Source organism: Pelodiscus sinensis, chromosome 1 (assembly GCF_052426305.1).
Source record: "Pelodiscus sinensis isolate ZL-2025 chromosome 1, ASM5242630v1, whole genome shotgun sequence".
Classification (NCBI taxonomy): domain Eukaryota; kingdom Metazoa; phylum Chordata; order Testudines; family Trionychidae; genus Pelodiscus; species Pelodiscus sinensis.
This window is the reverse complement of record NC_143052.1, coordinates 178,743,520-178,762,868: the sequence shown is the minus strand read 5'-3', so window position 1 is coordinate 178,762,868 and position 19,349 is coordinate 178,743,520. Positions and strand designations below refer to the sequence as shown.

The window sequence follows — 19,349 nt, the reverse complement described above, 5'->3', positions numbered from 1 at the left end:
AGGTGCTCCTGGCAGGGGTTCAATGTTCTCTGCCTCTCTGAGCTTGACTGGGGATGGATGCCACCCCAAGAGTGGCCATGCCTGTGTACCATGTGCAGCACTGTGCTGTGTGTGCAATATTCAAATCTCCACTTCGTTGATTATGTTGGGTAGCCTGTTTTACATACCTCTGTTTGCAGAGGCATATAGTCTAGACATACACTAAGATTCTGCTTGATTTTTTGACTGCTGATGCACATTGAATGGATGTGTTCAGAGAATTATTCATAATAACTTCAAGATCTCTCTTGCATGGTAATAGTTAATTTAATCCATATTGTTTTATACATGTAGTTGGGATTATGATTTTCAATATTCATTAGACAATAAAATTCATCTGCCATTTTGTTGCCCAGTCACACAGTTTTGTGAGGTCCCTTTGAAGCTCACAGTCTGCTTTGAATTTAACTATTTTAAGCAGTTTAGTGTCATCTGCAAATTTTGCTACCTCACTTTTTACCCCATTCTCCAGATCATTTATTAATATGTTGAATAGGATTGGTCCCAGTACAAACCCCTGGGGGGGGGGGGGGGGGGAGGCAACACTAGTTTTAACCATTCTGAAAACTGCCCATTTATTCCTACCCTTTGGTTCCTATCTTTTAATCAGTTACCAATGTATAAGAGGACCTTCCCTCTTATCCCATGACAGCATACTTTGCTTAAGAACCCTTGGTGAGGGACCTTGTCAAAGGCTTTCTGAAAATCAAAGAATTCTTTACCCACTGGCTCCCCCTTGTCCATATGCTTCTTGACCCCCTCAAAGAATTCTAATAAATTAGTGAGGCATGATTTCTCTTTATAGAAACCATGTTGACTTTTCCTCCAACAAATTGTGTTCATCTATATATCTGACAATTCTGTTCTTTACTATAGTTTCAACCAGTTTCCCCTGTATTGAAGTTAGATTTGCCAGTCTGTAATTGCCAGGATCATCTATAAAGTCATTTTTGAAGATTGGTATCACATAATCTATCTTCCAGTCATTTGGAACAGGAGAGGGCTTAAAGGATAGGTTACAAACCGTAGTTAGTAGTTCTGCAAGTTCCCATTTACATTTTTGCAGAACTCTTAGCTGAATGTCATCCGGTCCTGGTGACTTGTTACTGTTTAGTTTATCCTAAAATGCATTATTGCTAGCAAAAGCTATTAGCTCCTGTTTTTAATAACCTTTTGACTTTCATTTAAAGCATAGTTTTTATATAAAAGATCCACTAACATCTCAGGCTTTATAAAACAGTGGTATTCATATTTTGGTCTTTTCAAAGAAATAAAAATCAGTCTAGTTCCAGTATAGCTATTAAAAGCTGCATTTAAAACATATCTTATTCATGGGTTTTTGGCAGAATGATTTATATTGACTTCAGACAAATGTATCAAAAAGATATGGCCATCCACTAGCAAAGTGCACCCATTATGCAGCACCCAGTGATTTTCCTGAATACTTGAATTTTGCCACTGAAGATCAATATCACTTCATTGGCAACTGTCTCTACTAATGATCATCAGTTATAGGATTAAAATAAAAGATATGCCTTAAGAATCAAGAGTGGCTTTGAAAATGTGCAAATAAATAACTGAGCAATCCATTTTTATCAAATATTTATGCAAAGATAAATTATTTTGTTACACTGTAATTTTTTATCATTCAATTTATAGTACATCAACTAAAGTAAAATGTATGAGGGACTACAGGAAATAAAAATGTTATGATTACTACAAACAATTTTAAACTGATACATACTGTGATATTTCCCACATGAACTTCAAGTGCATTGTCCATTTCATTGCTCCTTTGTAGCCGAGTTACTTCCCTTAGCAAACCACATCCTCTTTCTTTATTTAGCATGACATGTTTCATTTAATTAATAATCAAACATTACATATAAAAATGATCTGAATAGTTGCCTCAAGGGGGAGCTTACAGTTCATTTTGCCAATCCGTTGCAATCTCAAGCCATTCCAAGCTAATGTGCTGAGATGACATAATAATGGAGCCCGACTGTAAAGTATTATTTTTGCTTTGTTTTCAGTCATTACACTGTTATACCTCCATGCTACTGTCCTTCCTGGGATTCTTTGAAATCCATAATGTAGATTGGTTTGGGCTGGTTTTTGTTCTTCCTTTACTGAAAAATAAAAATGTAAAATAATTTCAACTAATTTGATTTCTTTTGGGTTCAGATTCAGGATGCGACTAGGTCAGGGTATGTCAGACTAGCATCCATCTATTCATTCAGAGTGGCTTCTGTTATTAATGTGCTGTCATTTCCCGATACAATAGAATTATATATAAGCTCTGACTAAAAGCATGACCTTGTTGATCAGCAAAGACAAAGAAACCACTAAATTATATTTGAAAGGAGGGTTAATTATTTTGTCTTCCTGTGGACTTAGATTGTCCACTCTGTGCTGTATTGTTTAGGTTCAGATTTTGCCAACCTTCCTCATGCTGAACAGCATCTTACTCTTAAGAGTAGTCTCATTGTCAAGATTCTCTCCAGTGTGAATAAGTAGGACAAAATCTTGCATTTAGGACTTGATCCATTTTCTGCTGAAATCAATGGGCAGTAAAGCAAACTCTTGGAGATGAACTGACCACAGTAGAAAAGTATTAATTATGACTAGTCACAATTTTTTCCATCAATTTTTTTTAGGGAAAACGGGGGTTAATGTTTTAACAAAAAGCATTTACTTTCCATAGGAGAAAATATTTTTCATAAAAAAAGGAAGTCTAAACTGAAAAATTTTAAGTTTGAAATGCCCTCACAGAACCTCATGTTTTCATTCTTTTCTGTGGACTCAGATCCCCAACCAGGTTTCATGATGCACAGTGTCCAGGGACATCCAGAATGCACCTCAGCCATGTGACTTACATAGTTTGCCATCTCCCCTCACACAGAAGGGAAAATAGAGCAGCATGAGAGATGATGTCAGATCATGAATCCCAGATGTTACAGGAGAATGGGAACGAACTAAAATATTTATGAGGCACCACAGCAGCAGATCAGAATCAAAATGTTTTGGTTCTCAGATAAAATATTTCAGTATTTGATTTTTTTGCCAAAGGAGAGACTGTACTTGTGGTCATTTAAAAATCCCCATTAATTTCAGTGGCCTTTAGAGCTGGGCCGTATGCATCCAAGCTTTACCCCAGTTTTACATTAGTGAATCTAACTCATGTTGTTCATTTATGTCTGGGGTACCTAGAATGGAAAGTTAAGCCAAAACCAGTTAAAATACGCACTTGTCAAAACAACATGTCTAAATCTCATAGATGAAATCCTCAGCTGCTGTACATCTCCAATAAAGCTGTGGCTATTGACACCAATGGAGTATTGGGCTCTGTACATCTTTTCTGGGAATAATGTTAAGTGAGGGACAATAAATTGTTTGAGGGTATTACTTGGAATTGTTGTTTTGACTGTGAAATACAATCATAGAAACTAAGACATATACCAGGTTGGAATTTAAACTTTCTGCAAGGCATTCAGATGATAATGGAGATGGGTCTGTGAAGCAGTTTCTCCTTGCTTCCCTGGAAGAAAGGAAAGGGAGAGCATCTAAGCATGAACGAGCTGATTGTTCCTACTGACTACAGGAAAGATGCTCTGCTTCCCTTTACTATTATCCTGTAACAGCCCACGCCAGCCAAAACCGGTCATGTTCTTCCAAGCTAAACAAGTCCTGGAAGACCATGGATTGTGGCTGCAAAGCAAGCTCATCTTTCAAAGGAAATGTCATCCTCCCATAAAAGCCTAAAAAAAGAAAAAGGAGAAAAAAGAGACTCATTTGTAAGTTGGGAAACCCCTGCAGGGTAGAATTCACATTAAGCATTGGAGTTCCCAACCTCTTGTGCTCTGCTATTTCTAGATCTTGGGAAGTCAAATTTTCTTTCTTGGATGAATTCTACAGTTTCAGAGGCCTGGTCCATAACGCACTGACATCAACAAGTCTTTCCATCGACATCAGTAGACTGTGGGTCACATGTTCACATTTTTACATGGTCTATCTAGAGGGAACGCTTTTAGAGCCTTTTGCACAATAGCAGAGAGGGGGAATGAGTTGCTAAAAATCATGAATGCACCTACTCTAATACTTATCTAGAAAAGCCAATCCCACTGTTATGTGAGGTGAAATATATCCTTAATCCTTATAATATTATGAATGGGCTTCCTTAACCACAACCTTTGCGGTATCTATCAAGACCCTGTTGGTCAACATTAAAATCATGGTGGTTGTATGTAAACATGGATTTGCCTGACATGTTACTATTACTGAAGTTGCTACCACAGAAGTTGGGAAATGCAAATCTTCCACTTCTTAATATGGAAGTGCGGGTCATTAGGAAACTCTGTGTGTTCTAATGCAAGCCTCACATATCTGGAGGGATAAGATTACTAAACAGCTGTGTGATACCAGGGAATAATACCACAGTGACCATTTTTATAAATATCAGGATTTTTTTAAGTGATCCAAAAGGGAAATAGATTCAGAAATTGCTTACCTATTTATTTTGTTTTCTGTTTCCCCGAAAGAAGAATTAAAACTGAAATCCACCACAAAACAGGAAATTAAGTTTTTGAAATGAGAAAAGTTAAAAGGAAGTACACATGGAATATTAATCTCAACCCACTTTACTACAGAAACTCTCCCATCTGCTATTCCCTGGGTCCTGAGAGTTGTTAATAATCCTGCCCTTCCACTAGAGCTGTCAACCAGGGGCAGGAAAATCACCATGAAAGAAGCATTAGCATCACAATCATATGTACATGCTTCGGAGGAGGGAGACACCGTCTCCAATCATAAGTGCTGACTGATACTGTAAAAATAAAGCATTCATAAATATTAGCTTTGGTGATTTCATTGCAAACACTGGAAGCCAGGTAATTACACTGCCTCTAAATATGTTTGTTAGTTTAAAGTTAGTCTTTTCTGGTGACATCTTTCTTGCTCTTCCAGGATGGCTAGTAAATCAAGTCTTAGCAGACTGTTGCACCTTTAAGTCGTCTCTTAACAACTTATGCCCATTTAGACAGGGAAGAATTTACCCTTTGTGGCAGAAAATTAGGTGGGAAAGGGCTCCTTTTGGGCATGCTCCATGTCAGTGAAGCCTCCTGTGTCATTCCCAAGAGATCAATTCCAATATAGATGGTAATCAGGCTTCACAAAGTAAGGGAAAATGTCAACAATAGCTGCAAGCAAAAATGTCATTCTTGGAAACTGGAAATATTCCCTCTGGCAACATAGTGGCTAGGTCTACACTAGAGCTGGAAGGTCGGCTTAAGTTACTCAACTCCAGCTACGTATTCTAAATAGCTGGAGTCGGCTTACTTTAAGCCAAACCTTGGTGGCATCCACACAGTGGAAGGCAGATGGAAGCAAATGCAACTGTAAGGAGTACAGACACCAGCAGGAGCTGCCCTCAGCATTCAATTTACGGGTCTATACTAGATCCACTAAACTGAATGCCAGAAGATCAACCTCTGGAGCGTTGGTCTGTGGGTAAGTATAGATATGCCCAGTGCATCTTAAGGGATCTGTTTATCTACATTAGGCCAGGGCCTTTTCATAGGTGAACTTGAATTTTCATCTGTCATTAATAAGTAAATTGCTTAGATTTTCTGGGTTGACAAGATGCACATACCACAACTGAGGAGGAAACAAGTAAGAGATGCAAGCATTCTTTAAATATGAAAAGTTTGTTAATGGAAACAAGAGTTCATCATTATAAGACAAATTCATACCAGTGCATCGACAGTATTTACCTTTTGTGTAGCATCTGGAAACAGCAAGTACCAAAAGCCACTAATATCAATAACAGCAGTGGTATAGTTGGTATAACAACATAAATGAGATTTGGAATGATACCTACAAAAGAAGCAAAGTATCTCATCAGTGCCTAGAGCATTGAAAGATGTTGTCCCATTTCACTAAAAGAGTTGGAGAAGAACAAAGGAGAAATACATTGCCTTAACTATCTTTATCTATGTGAAAACATAGATCAATCCTTCATTCCTTTTGCACAAAGCCCTCCAATCAATTTGAAAGGAAAATATGAATGTGTTAGGATTATAAGAATACATTTCCAATATTTTATGAAAAAGCTGTCCAAAAAAGCACATAGTTTTCATTATGCATCAATTATTTCATTATGATTTTCCCAAATCAAAATATGACTACTTAACAAATATGATTCACATTTCATAATACTTTATTCATCAGCTAAAATATAGATTTATTGTAAAAATGTACGCTCGGTTTCATGCTTTGGGCTGGACAGGCACAGCTCTAATTTGGCCATGCAAGGAAATAAAAGAGCAAAAATTGCATGTTCCCTCGACTCCCCCATTCCTTTTTATAGCTCTGCTTAGACTGTAACTTCAGCTGAGGTGGGGAAAACAGGGGATGCTCACATGATCAGCTCTGCTGTAAACAAACAGAGAGGAATGGTTAGGGAGCATGAAAAACCCTAAATTCATCTCTTCTACTTCCTTGTGTTGGTACTCAGTGGGAAGTAAGCAAGCTGCTCCATAAAAAGAGTGAAACAATTTATTCCTCCTACAGAGCAATGGGTGAGCACAGGCAGAAATCTGATGCTGAGTCCCCATTGGTTCTCTGATCTGCTCCTAGTCCAGCACAGCTACGCATTGTTCCTTTCTCAAGCTAGACTGGAGTTATAGTCTGTCCTTCAGTCTTCTGAACTTTTATTCTTTTCTCAGTATAACAGTTAAGGAACAAGAACAATTCCTGAAGCATTTCATCCCCTTTGACATCAGAAAGAGGTGAGTCCCTGTCAACCCACATGCTTACACAAGGCTTCAGAACAGGGATGTTCAGACTCCAGAAATAGCTGGGTAATGTGTGTAATGAAGGAACTGTCCTCTGCCTCTTCATTAATATGCCACCCTATGCTTAACATATTGTTGCTCACTGATCACCATGTTGTAACGAGCAATCATAATTGTACAGCTATGTTTTAATAGTATCAGCTTCCTGTTTCAACAGAGAAACTGTAAGTACGTTTGAAATAAGTGTATCCCCACATTTATTACTGTACAGAAGACAAGGTACTTGACCCACAAGCTGGTATTCTAGGTAGTATTCTTCTTTCAATTATTTTTAATATACTTTAACTTGTAAGAGCAAATGTTTAAGGCCAGTTTACTTAGTAATCAGAATTTGGCTTTCTATAGACCATAGCACTAGTTTTAAATGCCTGTTCTTTACGTGTTCTGCATTGAAAAGTATAGCATAGTATCTATTTATGTATTTATTTATAACAGCAGCATTTGCCCATGAGTGCTCAGATAAAATACTCCTCTGGGAAACAAAGCAGGTGCAAATGGAGATTCAAATTTGATAGGTATTGCTGTTGCTTATCTTTCCCGTACATCATTGTATGCCCCATGTTTTACCTCTCCATTATCTAGCAATTCTTAGAATTCTTTTTTCTTGCCTTTCTCATCCTATTAGCAGTCTCATTATATATTCAGAGAGCAGCACAGTAATGATGACATTTTAAAACAGTGTTATTCTTTCTAAATGACAACAACAACATAGTTCATTGACCAATGTAAAACTGTCCTGGGGACTGATAATGGTACACATGGGCATTCACAACAAGGCAACTGGCCCAAATCTATCTCAGATGGATAGTAGTGGACAGTTATTGTCATCTTTCAGTTGTTCAGTGACCTAAGAATCAGATACTGCAAGATGCTGAGATGTTCTGGAGAGATGTGAATGCCATCAGTGCTCACTGAAATCTATATGACTTCAGGGGACTGAGCACCTCTCAAGAGATGTTTGGAACTAGGCAGATATCAACTCTTAAATTAAATTAGTTGGTCAGTCTCTGAGTAGTTCTTCATAGGTAGATGGTCGCATCCCAATAGGCAACACCAGAATTATCACTTTTCTTGGCAGTTTCAGTGGAGTGTTCAGATGATTTCAATCCTAAATATGATCTCTCCAGATCAGTGTTGCAGCACACATAGAACCCTGCTATACCATGGGGCTTTTGGGTAGATGACAGATCACTTCTGTCTCTAGAAATATCAGTCGGCCATGTTCTAAAAGAGAAAATAAGTCTCTTATGTTTGTGTCAGTCTATTAAGATACGCAACTTCAGCTACATTAATTGCATAGCTGAAGTTGAAGTAGCTTAACTCAGCTTTTGGCACTGTCTACACAGCAGTAAGTCGAAGGAAGAACACACTTCCTTTGACTTCCCTTACTCCTTGTGAAAGCAGGGTTACTAGAATCAACCGGAGTGCCCCTTTTACTTTGAATTAGCTAATTTAACTAAACCTCTAATTAGAACCTTATAAGATCAACAGAGGCAGCTTCGATCTTCCTCTGTAGTGTAGACGTTACCCAACAGGGTTGTTTTGTTTCTGAAACAGACTTCACGTATGACTCAGAGGGCTGTGTCATTGAAAACCCATCTGAGAAACTGACGACAGAAGTCACTGCAGAATAAGAGAGTGAAAGCATACACAAACAGCTGGGGCAATCAGCTGGGTGCCATCCCTTACAGGTATATATTCAGCAGACCTCTTGGGAACTAGGCAGTTTATTCCTATTAACTAGGAAAGTTGCATACCTAATTCTAATTCTCTCCATCTCATGCTGAACATAAAAGCCTTATGAATAAATTACCTGTTTCAGTTACAGCTACATGATAATTATCTTCTGGTTTGTTTTCATTATAGGGCTTTCCTGCTGTTACTGATGGGAAAACCTCTGAAAAAGAAGTTAAACAGATTAGAAAAAATAGCAACAATATAAAAGGTGGTTATTACATATTGCACAATGTGTTCATAGTGGTTTTTTACATTTAAAACCGATTTATATTTGGAATCTGAACCATTACAGCTTTGAATAAATTATTATAAGTAAATGTGTCTACAGAACTTTAGTGAAATGTTAAGATTAAACCTGGAATACAAATTAAAAGAAGCACTGTTTTGAACTGAATCCATGTATTTGCAACTACATTTGCAAATATTCCTCTCTCTAGGATGCTTTTTCAATATGTTCCACTACGCACAAATCTGTTTTATTTTTAATGTAACATTCCAGGATCCTGTATATGGTTCATAAGATTATATCTTTACCATTGAAACTCAATCTAAAATTTTAAAATTTCTTACCATAATCTGTCTCTGTTCTGTCGCCTAGTTCTTTTTCTAGGACATTATCTGTTAAATCAATAGTTTGACAGTGAAAGAGTAAAAGTAATAACACAGATGTCTTTTACATTGTTTTACACACTGTACCATAGCTCAAAACTACATCCCCATGCTCATTATTTTAAAAAATACAATTATTACAGAGTTCTTCAATTTCATAATGCAATATTTGGTAAGCAACTTTCTAAAGAATGTTTATCATAACACATTAAAGTTAAGGGTTGGTATCAGTCTACTTCTAGTCCTTCTTTCTAAATAAATAGGAGGGCCATATAATAGGACCTGCAGTTTTGCCTTAAATCTACTTTTTCTGGTGAAAATCTTCAATTTTATTAGACAAATAATAAAATCCCACCCTTTTCTTGTCACATGGAATTTGAATATAACTTTTTTTTAATATCTCACTTCTCTTACAGCCAGAGGATCCTAAAACAGAAAAAGTGGGGCAGTGGTCATGATATTGTAGGATAGAGAAACTTTCTTTTTTCCACAATAATTATTTAAAAAGTAGCTTTGAAGCAAGGAAATGTATGGACTAGATGTTTTGAGGGCAGATATGAAGCTATATTTTTTGGTACAGACATCCCTATAATCAAAACAAGGATTAATCAGTGAACTATTAGAAATTGAATGGTAAGGAAATGTAATCATTGCAGAAGAGGAGGATAATGTTCCCTCTCTAATTATAAATAACCAATTGGAAACCATGATTCAGGGCTATAAGACATGCAGCAAAGCCAGGTTGTAGAAATGGAAGAGTAGTGTTATTGAAAGTCTAAATAATTCCATAGATTATTGAAATTATTTTGAATGGAAAGGAAGTTCACAGAAGTAGAATTTGTATAGTTATAAGATTATGAACACCAATTCCTCCAAGTCATTAGCTCAGAACAGTAATGGTGAATGCAGAATTCTCAGAGTTTTCAAGAGGTAATAAAACCTACTACAACCTTCCAGAAGCTGGATATGAGTCAACAGTGTGCCCTTGTAGCCAAGAAGGCTAATGGCATATTAGGTTGCATTAAGAGGAGCATTGCCAGCAGATCCAGAGATGTGATTATTCCCCTTAATTCGGCTCTGGTGAGGCCACATCTGGAGTATTGTGTCCAGATTTGGGCACCAAACTATAAAAAGGATGTGGACGCATTGGAGGGCAACCAAAATGATTAGGGGGCTGGAGCACATGACCTATGAGGAGAATCTGAGGGAGTTGGGTCTGTTTAGTCTCCAGAAGTGAAGAGTGAGGGGGGATTTGATAGCAGCCTTCCTGAAGCGAGGTTCCAAAGAGGATGGAGAGAGGCTGTTCTCAGTAGTGACAGATGGCAGAACAAGGAGCAGTGGTCTCAAGTTGTAGTGGGAGAGGTCCAGGTTGGGTATTAGGAAAAACTATTTCACTAGGAGGGTGGTGAAGCACTGGAATAGGTTACCTAGGGAAGTAGTGGAGTCTCCATCCCTAGAGGTGTTTAAGTCTCGGCTTGACAAAGCCTTGGCCGGGTTGATTTAGTTGGGATTGGTCCTGCCTAGAACAGGGGGCTGGACTTGATGACCTTCTGAGGTCTCTTCCAGCTCTATGGTTCTATGATACAATAGTAGCAATCACTTCAGTTTCTCAAATAAAAGCTGGTTATGTTAGGACATGGCTTGCAGAAATGTCAAACACTATAAACTATTGCTTCTAGAATTAACTTATTCTGGAACATTAAAGAATGGGTTAATTTTTAATCTGATCTGAAAACCAGGATGCGAGAGTTGGCTTAAACAAAATGTGGTTGGAGCTACCATTAGCTAATTAAGATCAACATTCTTTCGAAGTGAAAGATTCATATCCAGAGCTAGAACTGTGAGAAGGGAAGGTTTTTTTTCCCCAACTAAAGATAGTACTTAGAAAACAAAACCAAAAAAATGCAAGTGAACATATGAAGATTAGGCCTAGAGGGTGGCTGAGTAATTTTGCCTAGTGAGTCATAGAACCTTACTCATACAATGAATTTCAGCAGCTCGTTTTAAAGATGAAAAAAACAATTCATCAGAAGCAGGAAATTTGAGGAATGATGATCCATTGGTTCTCCTACTCTGATATTTCTAAATGCATAGAACTCACTGAGATTGAAGCAGTGAATCTAATCTGCATGCAGGTTGTTGAAATGTACCATATGTAAGGTGCAAAAGAAGCTTGTAATATACACCCTGTCACCTTCGTGTGACATTGTGTGGAGAGCAATTGGATGGGAATCTTTGCAGGTACAGATAGTTCACATTAAACACTGAAACTGGTTGAGTATGTATTTCTTCATGCAGTCTGTCACCGAGGCTGGTTTACAGTCTGCTTGTTTTTGTATGCAATTTGGCTAAAGTTATGCTAGGATTTGTATGTTCTTTTTTCCCCTATGAATTGTCTTTGTGGACACAATATACAATTTTTGATAATCAATAATGCTTTGAGTATCATAGTCCTGGTAACAAACATGGTGTGGATCTACTGCCGAGCATAACTATTAAAACCAACCATAACAACCATGGGAGGCTGAACTTCAAGCTTGCTTCCAATTTTCTTGCTCTGTCTGTCCAGTTTTAGCTGTCCTCAACCCAGTATATGCAGGACCCAGGAGAAATTCCCATATCATTTCTGGAGTTTAAGTCAAATTGAAAAATCCCTGGTCACTTGTGTCTCAATCTGAACTGGAATGCACCTAAAGGAATTGGCTATGTGTTTGCACGCAGGCCCACCAATAAGCATGTGTGTAGGGCAGGAGGGAATGGAGCAGTTGCCTCAGCAATTCAAAGAGGCCTAGGGCTCCCAGCCAGGGCTGTAGACGAGCTCTTTAAATTGCTGCCTGAGTGCCATGAAGCATTCACTGTGTGGCTCTGAAAACTGAGGAGAGCAGGTTGCACCACACTCCGAGTGGCATAAGGGGCTGACTGCCCCTGCCTCTGCCCTTTCTGCCTGAGGCCATGCTCCTTCCAGGTGCACAGAGTGGCCCCCCCACACACACCTTGCCCAAGAGTCCAAAGAGGCTGTTGGCTCTCCTTTATACATGTGTGTTTAATTGTCTTTCCTGTTACTCTGGACTTCTCTGATGCATCTGGCCATCAAAAATATGCAGCAAGAGCTGCAATGATAATTTTGGGTGCAATTTCAAAGGTGTGAAATTGGAAATTGTCAAGAAATTTCAATCTAAATGCATTTTTGTAATATGATCCATTAATAAATATTGGATTTTTGGATCCTCATTATTTCGTGGGAAACTGTACTGAAAACTTGATATCTCAGTGAAATGAACTGGCCAATGTTTTCATGTGAAGTGCTGCCAAAATATTTTCACCGATTTCAAGTATTAGTTCTCCCTTTTTCTGGATCTATCACTGACTTGCTGTGAATTTTTGGAAATATCCTTTAACCTGTTTCTATCTCACTTTCCCCATCTGTAAAATGTATACAGGTAAATGGAATTATGAATCTAAGCATTTTAAAGACTTTGAGATGCTTGAATGAAAAACACTAAGGCTGTATCTAGACTGGCATTATTTTGCTCAAATACTTTTAACGGAAAAGTTTTTCCATTAAAAGTATTTGCGCAAGAGAGCGTCTATACTGGCATGTGCCTTTGCGCAAAGGCACCTGTGCCAGTGTAGATGCTCTCTTGCACAAGAAAGCTCCGATGGCCAAGAATACTTGCGCAAGAGGGCTTAACCCTGAGCGTGAGCATCGGACTATTTGCGCAAGAACCACTGATTTTGTACATTACAAAGTCAGTATTCTTGCGCAAATACTCGCAGCCAGTGTAGACAGGCGGCAAGATTTTGTGCAAAAGCGGCCGCTTTGGAGCAAAATCATGCCAGTATAGATGCAGCCCCAATGTAAACAGAGTGTTATTGGAGAGACATATATGACAAAGTATTGAGCTCATATTTGTGTTTTGCAGTGACCTGTAACAATTAATCTGAAATTAATAAGCACTTGATTCTTAAATCAAAATTAAATATTCTTAGCCCTCCAAACTTGTTTAGTAGCAGTCTAAAACATGAATTCAAGTAGTATAGAGATATATCAAATAGTTTTAAAAAGAGTAAAACTCAAACTACAGGGGAAAATAAAAAATTGAAATTACCTATGATATCACCTAAATAGTCAAGTTCAGTCTAAGGCTCTGACCCTACACATACATATATATTCATTGGCCTAGAAAATTCAGCAGCACTATTCATGTATATAGCAATAAGTTTTTTCAGGTCTGGGGCTTTAATTTCTTTTGTAAACAATTAAAAATAGAATATATTCAGTAGAGGGTCTGTCTTAACTTTTGTTTTTATAAAACAATTTTTAAAGTAATACTATAAATTTACATTATGTTGATTATTTTATTCATGGCAACATGACACAAAATCACTACAAATATATACATTGAAAAAGTCCCATTAAGTAAAATGAATGGTTTTTAAAATGGACAAAAAATTCAAACTTTGTGTAAGAAGGAACTTTCTGACTTCACTGAATTTATAATCTTATGTGCTGAATCTGGATTTTGACCTTTGTTAAATTTCTTTTCTTCAGTTGGTCTAACTAATTAACAGAACAACTGATCATCATTGGGAGCACATTAGAAGGTAAAACAACATTCTCTTGCTAGCCAAAAGTTTAAAGTTATTACAATTAACAGATACTTCTGGCCAGGAATATTTGTGACCTGATTTGCCATTGCGTTCCTGCACTTGGAGTGATACTAACTTAAAACCAGACAACACAATGGTGAATCAGGCTTTGGGATCATTCTTTATTAAAATATAATTTAAGTTTTTGCAGAAAAAAATAGACACCATGAACTGGTTTTTAAGGGTATTACTTTTTCTCATACTAGCCCCATAATTGTTTTGCTTCTGACTATTTACTCACCCTATTGTTAATTATACTAGCTAGGACATACAGAGGGGTTGTAGATACCTATATAAAGCAAAGTCAAAGAAGTGGCTTTTCTGTCAACATATACCACCTGTGAAATCTGACCTTCACTTTCCTTACCTGGACTATACTTGCAGATAAAATTGTGCTTCATGTTGCATCTGTCATCATTCCATTGGTAAAGGTAAGGCCCCCCCAGGCCAGGGTTTGCAGTTGGTTGATGATACATCACAACACAAGCTTCGCTTCCACAGGAAGGCTCGTCCGTGTACCAATTTCTAGCAGTGCATGAGAATCAAAATGTTCAAAATATTGCAGTTAAAAGTCTCACCATGCCATCTAACAGAACCATTTGCAAACATTCAGAAATGCCTTAATCTAGTGAATATTAGTGTGTATATGCTCCATTGTCCCTTAAAGAAGAATAAGATGCATTTCTCCCATCCCCTGCATGGAAGAGGGTGCAGGTCTACCACCAGTCTGCAGATCTTAGAAGATCCTGCAATAAAGGAACATTTATGCAGATATTTTTTCCTCCCATCTGATTACTGCTTTCCCCGTCACCTACCCACAGTTCACCTGCAGATTATGGCTCCTGAATTTTGTTCCACTGATGATTAGTTGAACAAGGAAATCTAAGGAGGTTTCCAAAATCCGGGGTGAGGGAAGAGTGAGTTATTCTAAAATATTCACTAATTTACTCAGCTGTTGTTTGCGGGCTGGAATCTGGCAGAGTTTGGTTGCCATTTCCTGCCACCATCCTTTTCTTCTTTCTTCCAACACCACAGCTGGAAACATGTACGGTGCTTAATTCTATGAAACTTGGGAAGAGGACCTCCAACAAGCATACCACAGAGACAACATGTCATAATCATACATCTCCAAATACAGATCCATAGTTTCAGTCTCCTCGTTTTGTGAAAAAGTGGTAGGGAGCATGTTACTAGCCCATCGACTAACTTTTCTGTATAGTTGAATTCACAAAACATTTGACCTTCTTGGTGCTACCCACCCTATGTTTCCTTCCATAAACCCTTCAAACTAAAGGCAATCTCCTAGATTTTTACCTGAATGATGAAATGGCCCCATCTGTCCATTGGTAGAGGTCAGGGCAAGCTCCCGATGATGCTTGTCCCTCTCCATTTCTCCACAATCCAATCCAGAAGTCTCCATCGGAAATCCCAGAGCCTGACTTAGTGAGGTTTTGTAACATATTTTCTATGAGCCTCTGTTCAGCTTCACTTTCCAGACTTACGAGCATCCCACCATCAATTTCACAGGCTTGGCGGGCCTCCTGAAAGCCCACACGTCTGGACAAATCCTGGAAGTAGGCTATCTTGTAACAGGGATGCCTAAAATCACTATAACATACCTTTTGACCTGAAAAATATAAAGAGAGAGGATCTGTTGGAGAATACAAATGAATGCTAATTACTGAAAATATCTAAGCCAGTCATCTGAAGAAGTGGGTTTTGCTCACAAAAGCTCGTGATACAATCTACATGTTTTCTTAGTCTTTAAGGTGCTACTAGATTGTTTGTTGTTTTTTAAGTTTGTCCTGAAAATATCTAGTTCAGTATAACAATGACAAAAAAGATGAATAACAAGTCTAATTGGCACTTGTTGAAACAAGCCTTACTTTTTTTTGATTGGACTGATGCTGCTGAACATCCTAGCTCCAATTTTAACATTGCTGGCATCATATATATCATGGTCCCTGTCCTAAAATTCCTAAGCAGGTAAAAGGCACATCAAAAACATGACAACCCTGAGAATTTTTCTTGTTTAAAGACTGCAGAGTTGAGCCCCTTCCTTAAAAATAGTATTTATTTTTAAAACATTACTGTCTATGGGACCCATTCCACTTCTTTTAGCATCTATGACAAAACTCCATTTGACTTGAATAGGAACAATATCAGTCTCTCAACTTTACACTGGCAAAAGGAGGTTATGAGCTTCTTGGGTCAGTTATCTAATCCTGATTGTTTTGATTCCAGGTATGTGTAGTTTTGCCACTATTTCCAAGCATGTTCAATACAGTCAATGTAAACTACAGTTGGCACCGGCAGCTATAACAATATAAAGTCAAGCAGTTCATTAAAATCAAAATATTTTCAGAAACCATCAATTTGAATGTGTGTACAGAAACAAATGTTGCCTCACTCTTCAAACATTTACTTAAACATCAGTTTGATAAATCTATTTAAAGAATAAGAGTAAACTAGCCCATGATCCTTTGTTTATGAATCTGTAGGTAAAGAAAGTGAAACTGCCTTTATTATAGATTTACTTCCAAAAGCAGTTAAAATATGTGCTTAAAGTAAACATGCATAACAAAATTTGATTTTATCCACTTCTCTAAAATATTTAAAAGGATTCAAAGAGCATAATTCAGGCTGCAAAAGCATTCACAAGTTAGAAAACATGAATAATTAAGATTGCCCTCTTCTTCAGTCTTCTGTCCATTTAAAAGGGTGTACAACATAACTCCAGGAACTTCTAGTCCAGGGCCAGAATGTATTCTAGTTTCAATAGGCAATGCATTCTTGTCTCCCTTCTACACATTCATTATGGTACAACCCCTTTGGATGTGATAGATGACAGATTCTACATCAATCACCAAAACAACAAGAGCTAATACCATTTTAAATTTAGTGTTAGTAAGTAGATAGATCCTTGTAGAAGAGTTGCTTATGGATAACAACCTTGGTTTAAATGATCATGAGCCAATTCGAAGTAAATGGAAAGATAAACAAACAAAAGGTTCATAGAAAAGGGCAAACTTTAAATAAATAAAGGGAATTAGGTAGGGAAGTGGACTATACTGAAGAACTCAAGAATCCAAATGTGAAGGAGGCTTGGAATTTATTTCTGAAACTTTGACTTAAAGATTCTGAAGCCTGCATCCCAAGCAATAAGGAAAAATAGGAAGAGACGTGTTTCAAATCAAACTGGATGAAGAAACATCTCAAAGAGGTTACTGAGAGAAAGCAGAAAGCCTACAAGGAATGGAAGAAGGGATGGATCAGAAAGGAAAAGTTACCTCTTGGAGGTCAGGAAGTGTAGGGAAGTAACTCAGCAAGAGGTTATGAGGTTACTACAGGAGCGAGTGGGTGAAGTACTGTGGCCTGTGATGTTCAGGAGGTTACCTTAGATTATCATGACAGTCCCTTCTGGCCTTAATGTCTCTGAGACCTTAATAGGAGATGTATTGGTGATGAGAGATTACTGGTGATCATGATTTAATGAGAATTACTTTATCGCCTAGAGTCAAATGCATCCCTTTCATCAAGCTGGAGTAGCCAAGCTTGGCAGATATGGGATGCTCAATGAGAACTCTATAGGAAGAAGGGTAGGCCATGAAACAATAGTGGAGACTCTCTGTAGATGCTACTGCAGCCCTTATTGCTATGTTTCCAATTTGTGAAACCCACATCAGTGGATACACTGAAAGTCTCCTCCCCAAAATGTCACTGCATTGAGTTATAGAGTGAGAGTGAGTCCCTTGGATCTAGTGTGCAGAAAGTAAGGGAATGTGCAAATTCCTCAGAATTTTTCTACACACTAAGGCTACGTCTACATTGGCCCCCTATTACGGAATAGGGATGCAAATGTAGCACTTGGGAAGAGGCAAATGCACGGGGGATTTAAATATCCCCCGTGGCATTTGCATTTTCATGGCTGCCGCTTTTTTCCGGCTTGGAGATAAGCCGGAGAAAAGCATCCAGACTGGCGCGATACTCCGGAATAAAGCCCTATTCCGGAGGATCTCTTGTTCCTACTTGCAAGTAGGAATAAGAGATCCTCCGGAATAGGGCTTTATTCCGGAGGATCGCGCCAGTCTGGACGCTTTTCTCCGGCTTATCTCCAAGCTGGAAAAAAGCGGCGGCCATGTTTATTTAAATCCCACGGGGATATTTAAATCCCCCGTGCATTTCCCTATTCCAAAGTTCTAAATTAGCATGGCTATTCCGAAGAAGGGGCCAGTGTAGACGTAGCCTAAGGGCGCATCTAGATTACATTTCTCTTTTGAAAGAAGAATGTAAAAGAAGGAAATTGAAAATGCAAAGAGCAGATTTACAAATCTCACTCTTCATTTGCATAACCACAATCAAAGTCCGATTGCTTTTTCAAAAAAGTTTTTTTTTTAAGCAGTCTAGACATGGTTCTTTCAGGGGAAAAAAACTTTTTCAAAAGAACCCTATAAACCTCATTTTTTCTGGAGTATGGGTTCTTTTGAAAAAAGTTTTTTTTTTCCGAAAGAACCATGTCTAGACTGCTTTTTTTTTGAAAAAACCTTTTTTTGAAAAAGCGATTGGACACAATTATGCAAATGAAGCACAAGTTTTGTAAATCTGCACTTCATTTGCATTTTCGATTTCCTTCATTTACATTCCTGGAGTATGGATTAGTTTAACTAATTCAGTTTTTAAAGTGATCGCTACTTCATTTGATACCTTCCATAGTTGTGGCAAAAGGCATTTGTTTTGTTCCTTAGAATACCAGGCTAATAGCTTTTCCCAAGCCACTCATGTGTAAATGAAACACCTGAAATCAGATTTTCGGCTCTGAGAGAAGGTTGTGAAGTCCTCTGTGCTCTAGCTAAATTAGTTCCTGGTGTTTCAGTAGTGACCTACTCTGAATGCTGTTCTTTTTGCTTCTGAAGAGGAATTTCATCATCTTTGCAATTGCAGCAGAAGTCATTCAATGTGCTAATGGAAATCTAGAACTGTGTATTAATGGCTGGTAAATCAGCTGACATTTTAGTGCCCTTTTCTGAGCATGCTGCGATGTCAGCTGCTTGAATTTCATTTTTAGCAATTTTATCTCTCTGCTATTCATCATCTGCAAAGCAAAAATGTTCTAACAGTGAAAAATGGTAAAGTGTATGCGCACTGTGTTGCGGATAAGTTGGGTAGTAAAAAGTTGACTATGAGCAGTTTATCCTTTTCCTAACAAGAACTTTAACTTCAAAACAGGTAATAACCCACAATTAATTTATACTAATGTATTAGAAAATTGTTTGACATACATTTGGAACCAGATTCTCCCCTACTATAATTCTTGAGTAAAGCCTAATTTTGCAAGTAATTTCATTGGAATAAAAGAGCTACTGCAAAATAAGATATTTCTCAATCTGCATAAAGATGTCAGGATTGGGCCAGTAGTATCTTAGGGCAAAATTTTGGAGTATGCTGTATGAATGATAGAAGAAA

General features: G+C 37.8%; 1 protein-coding gene across 3 annotated transcripts in view; it reads right to left on the bottom strand.

The window, feature by feature from the left end:
* Positions 1–1,948: 1,948 nt before the first annotated feature.
* CHODL (chondrolectin) overlaps positions 1,949–19,349 on the bottom strand; it is a 45,634-nt gene continuing 28,233 nt past the window's right edge. For 2 of the 3 annotated variants that reach the window (XM_075909996.2, XM_006128842.5), the window contains exons 2-7: positions 15,201–15,513; positions 14,254–14,411; positions 9,198–9,245; positions 8,704–8,787; positions 5,808–5,910; positions 1,949–2,168 (exon numbers count right to left, since the gene is read on the bottom strand). In XM_075909996.2, coding sequence (XP_075766111.1) covers positions 2,084–2,168; positions 5,808–5,910; positions 8,704–8,787; positions 9,198–9,245; positions 14,254–14,411; positions 15,201–15,513 — 791 coding nt within the window. In that variant the 3' untranslated portion in view covers positions 1,949–2,083. The remainder of the gene's footprint in view (positions 2,169–5,807; positions 5,911–8,703; positions 8,788–9,197; positions 9,246–14,253; positions 14,412–15,200; positions 15,514–19,349) is intronic. The other variant, XM_075910008.2, reaches the window with a different exon arrangement.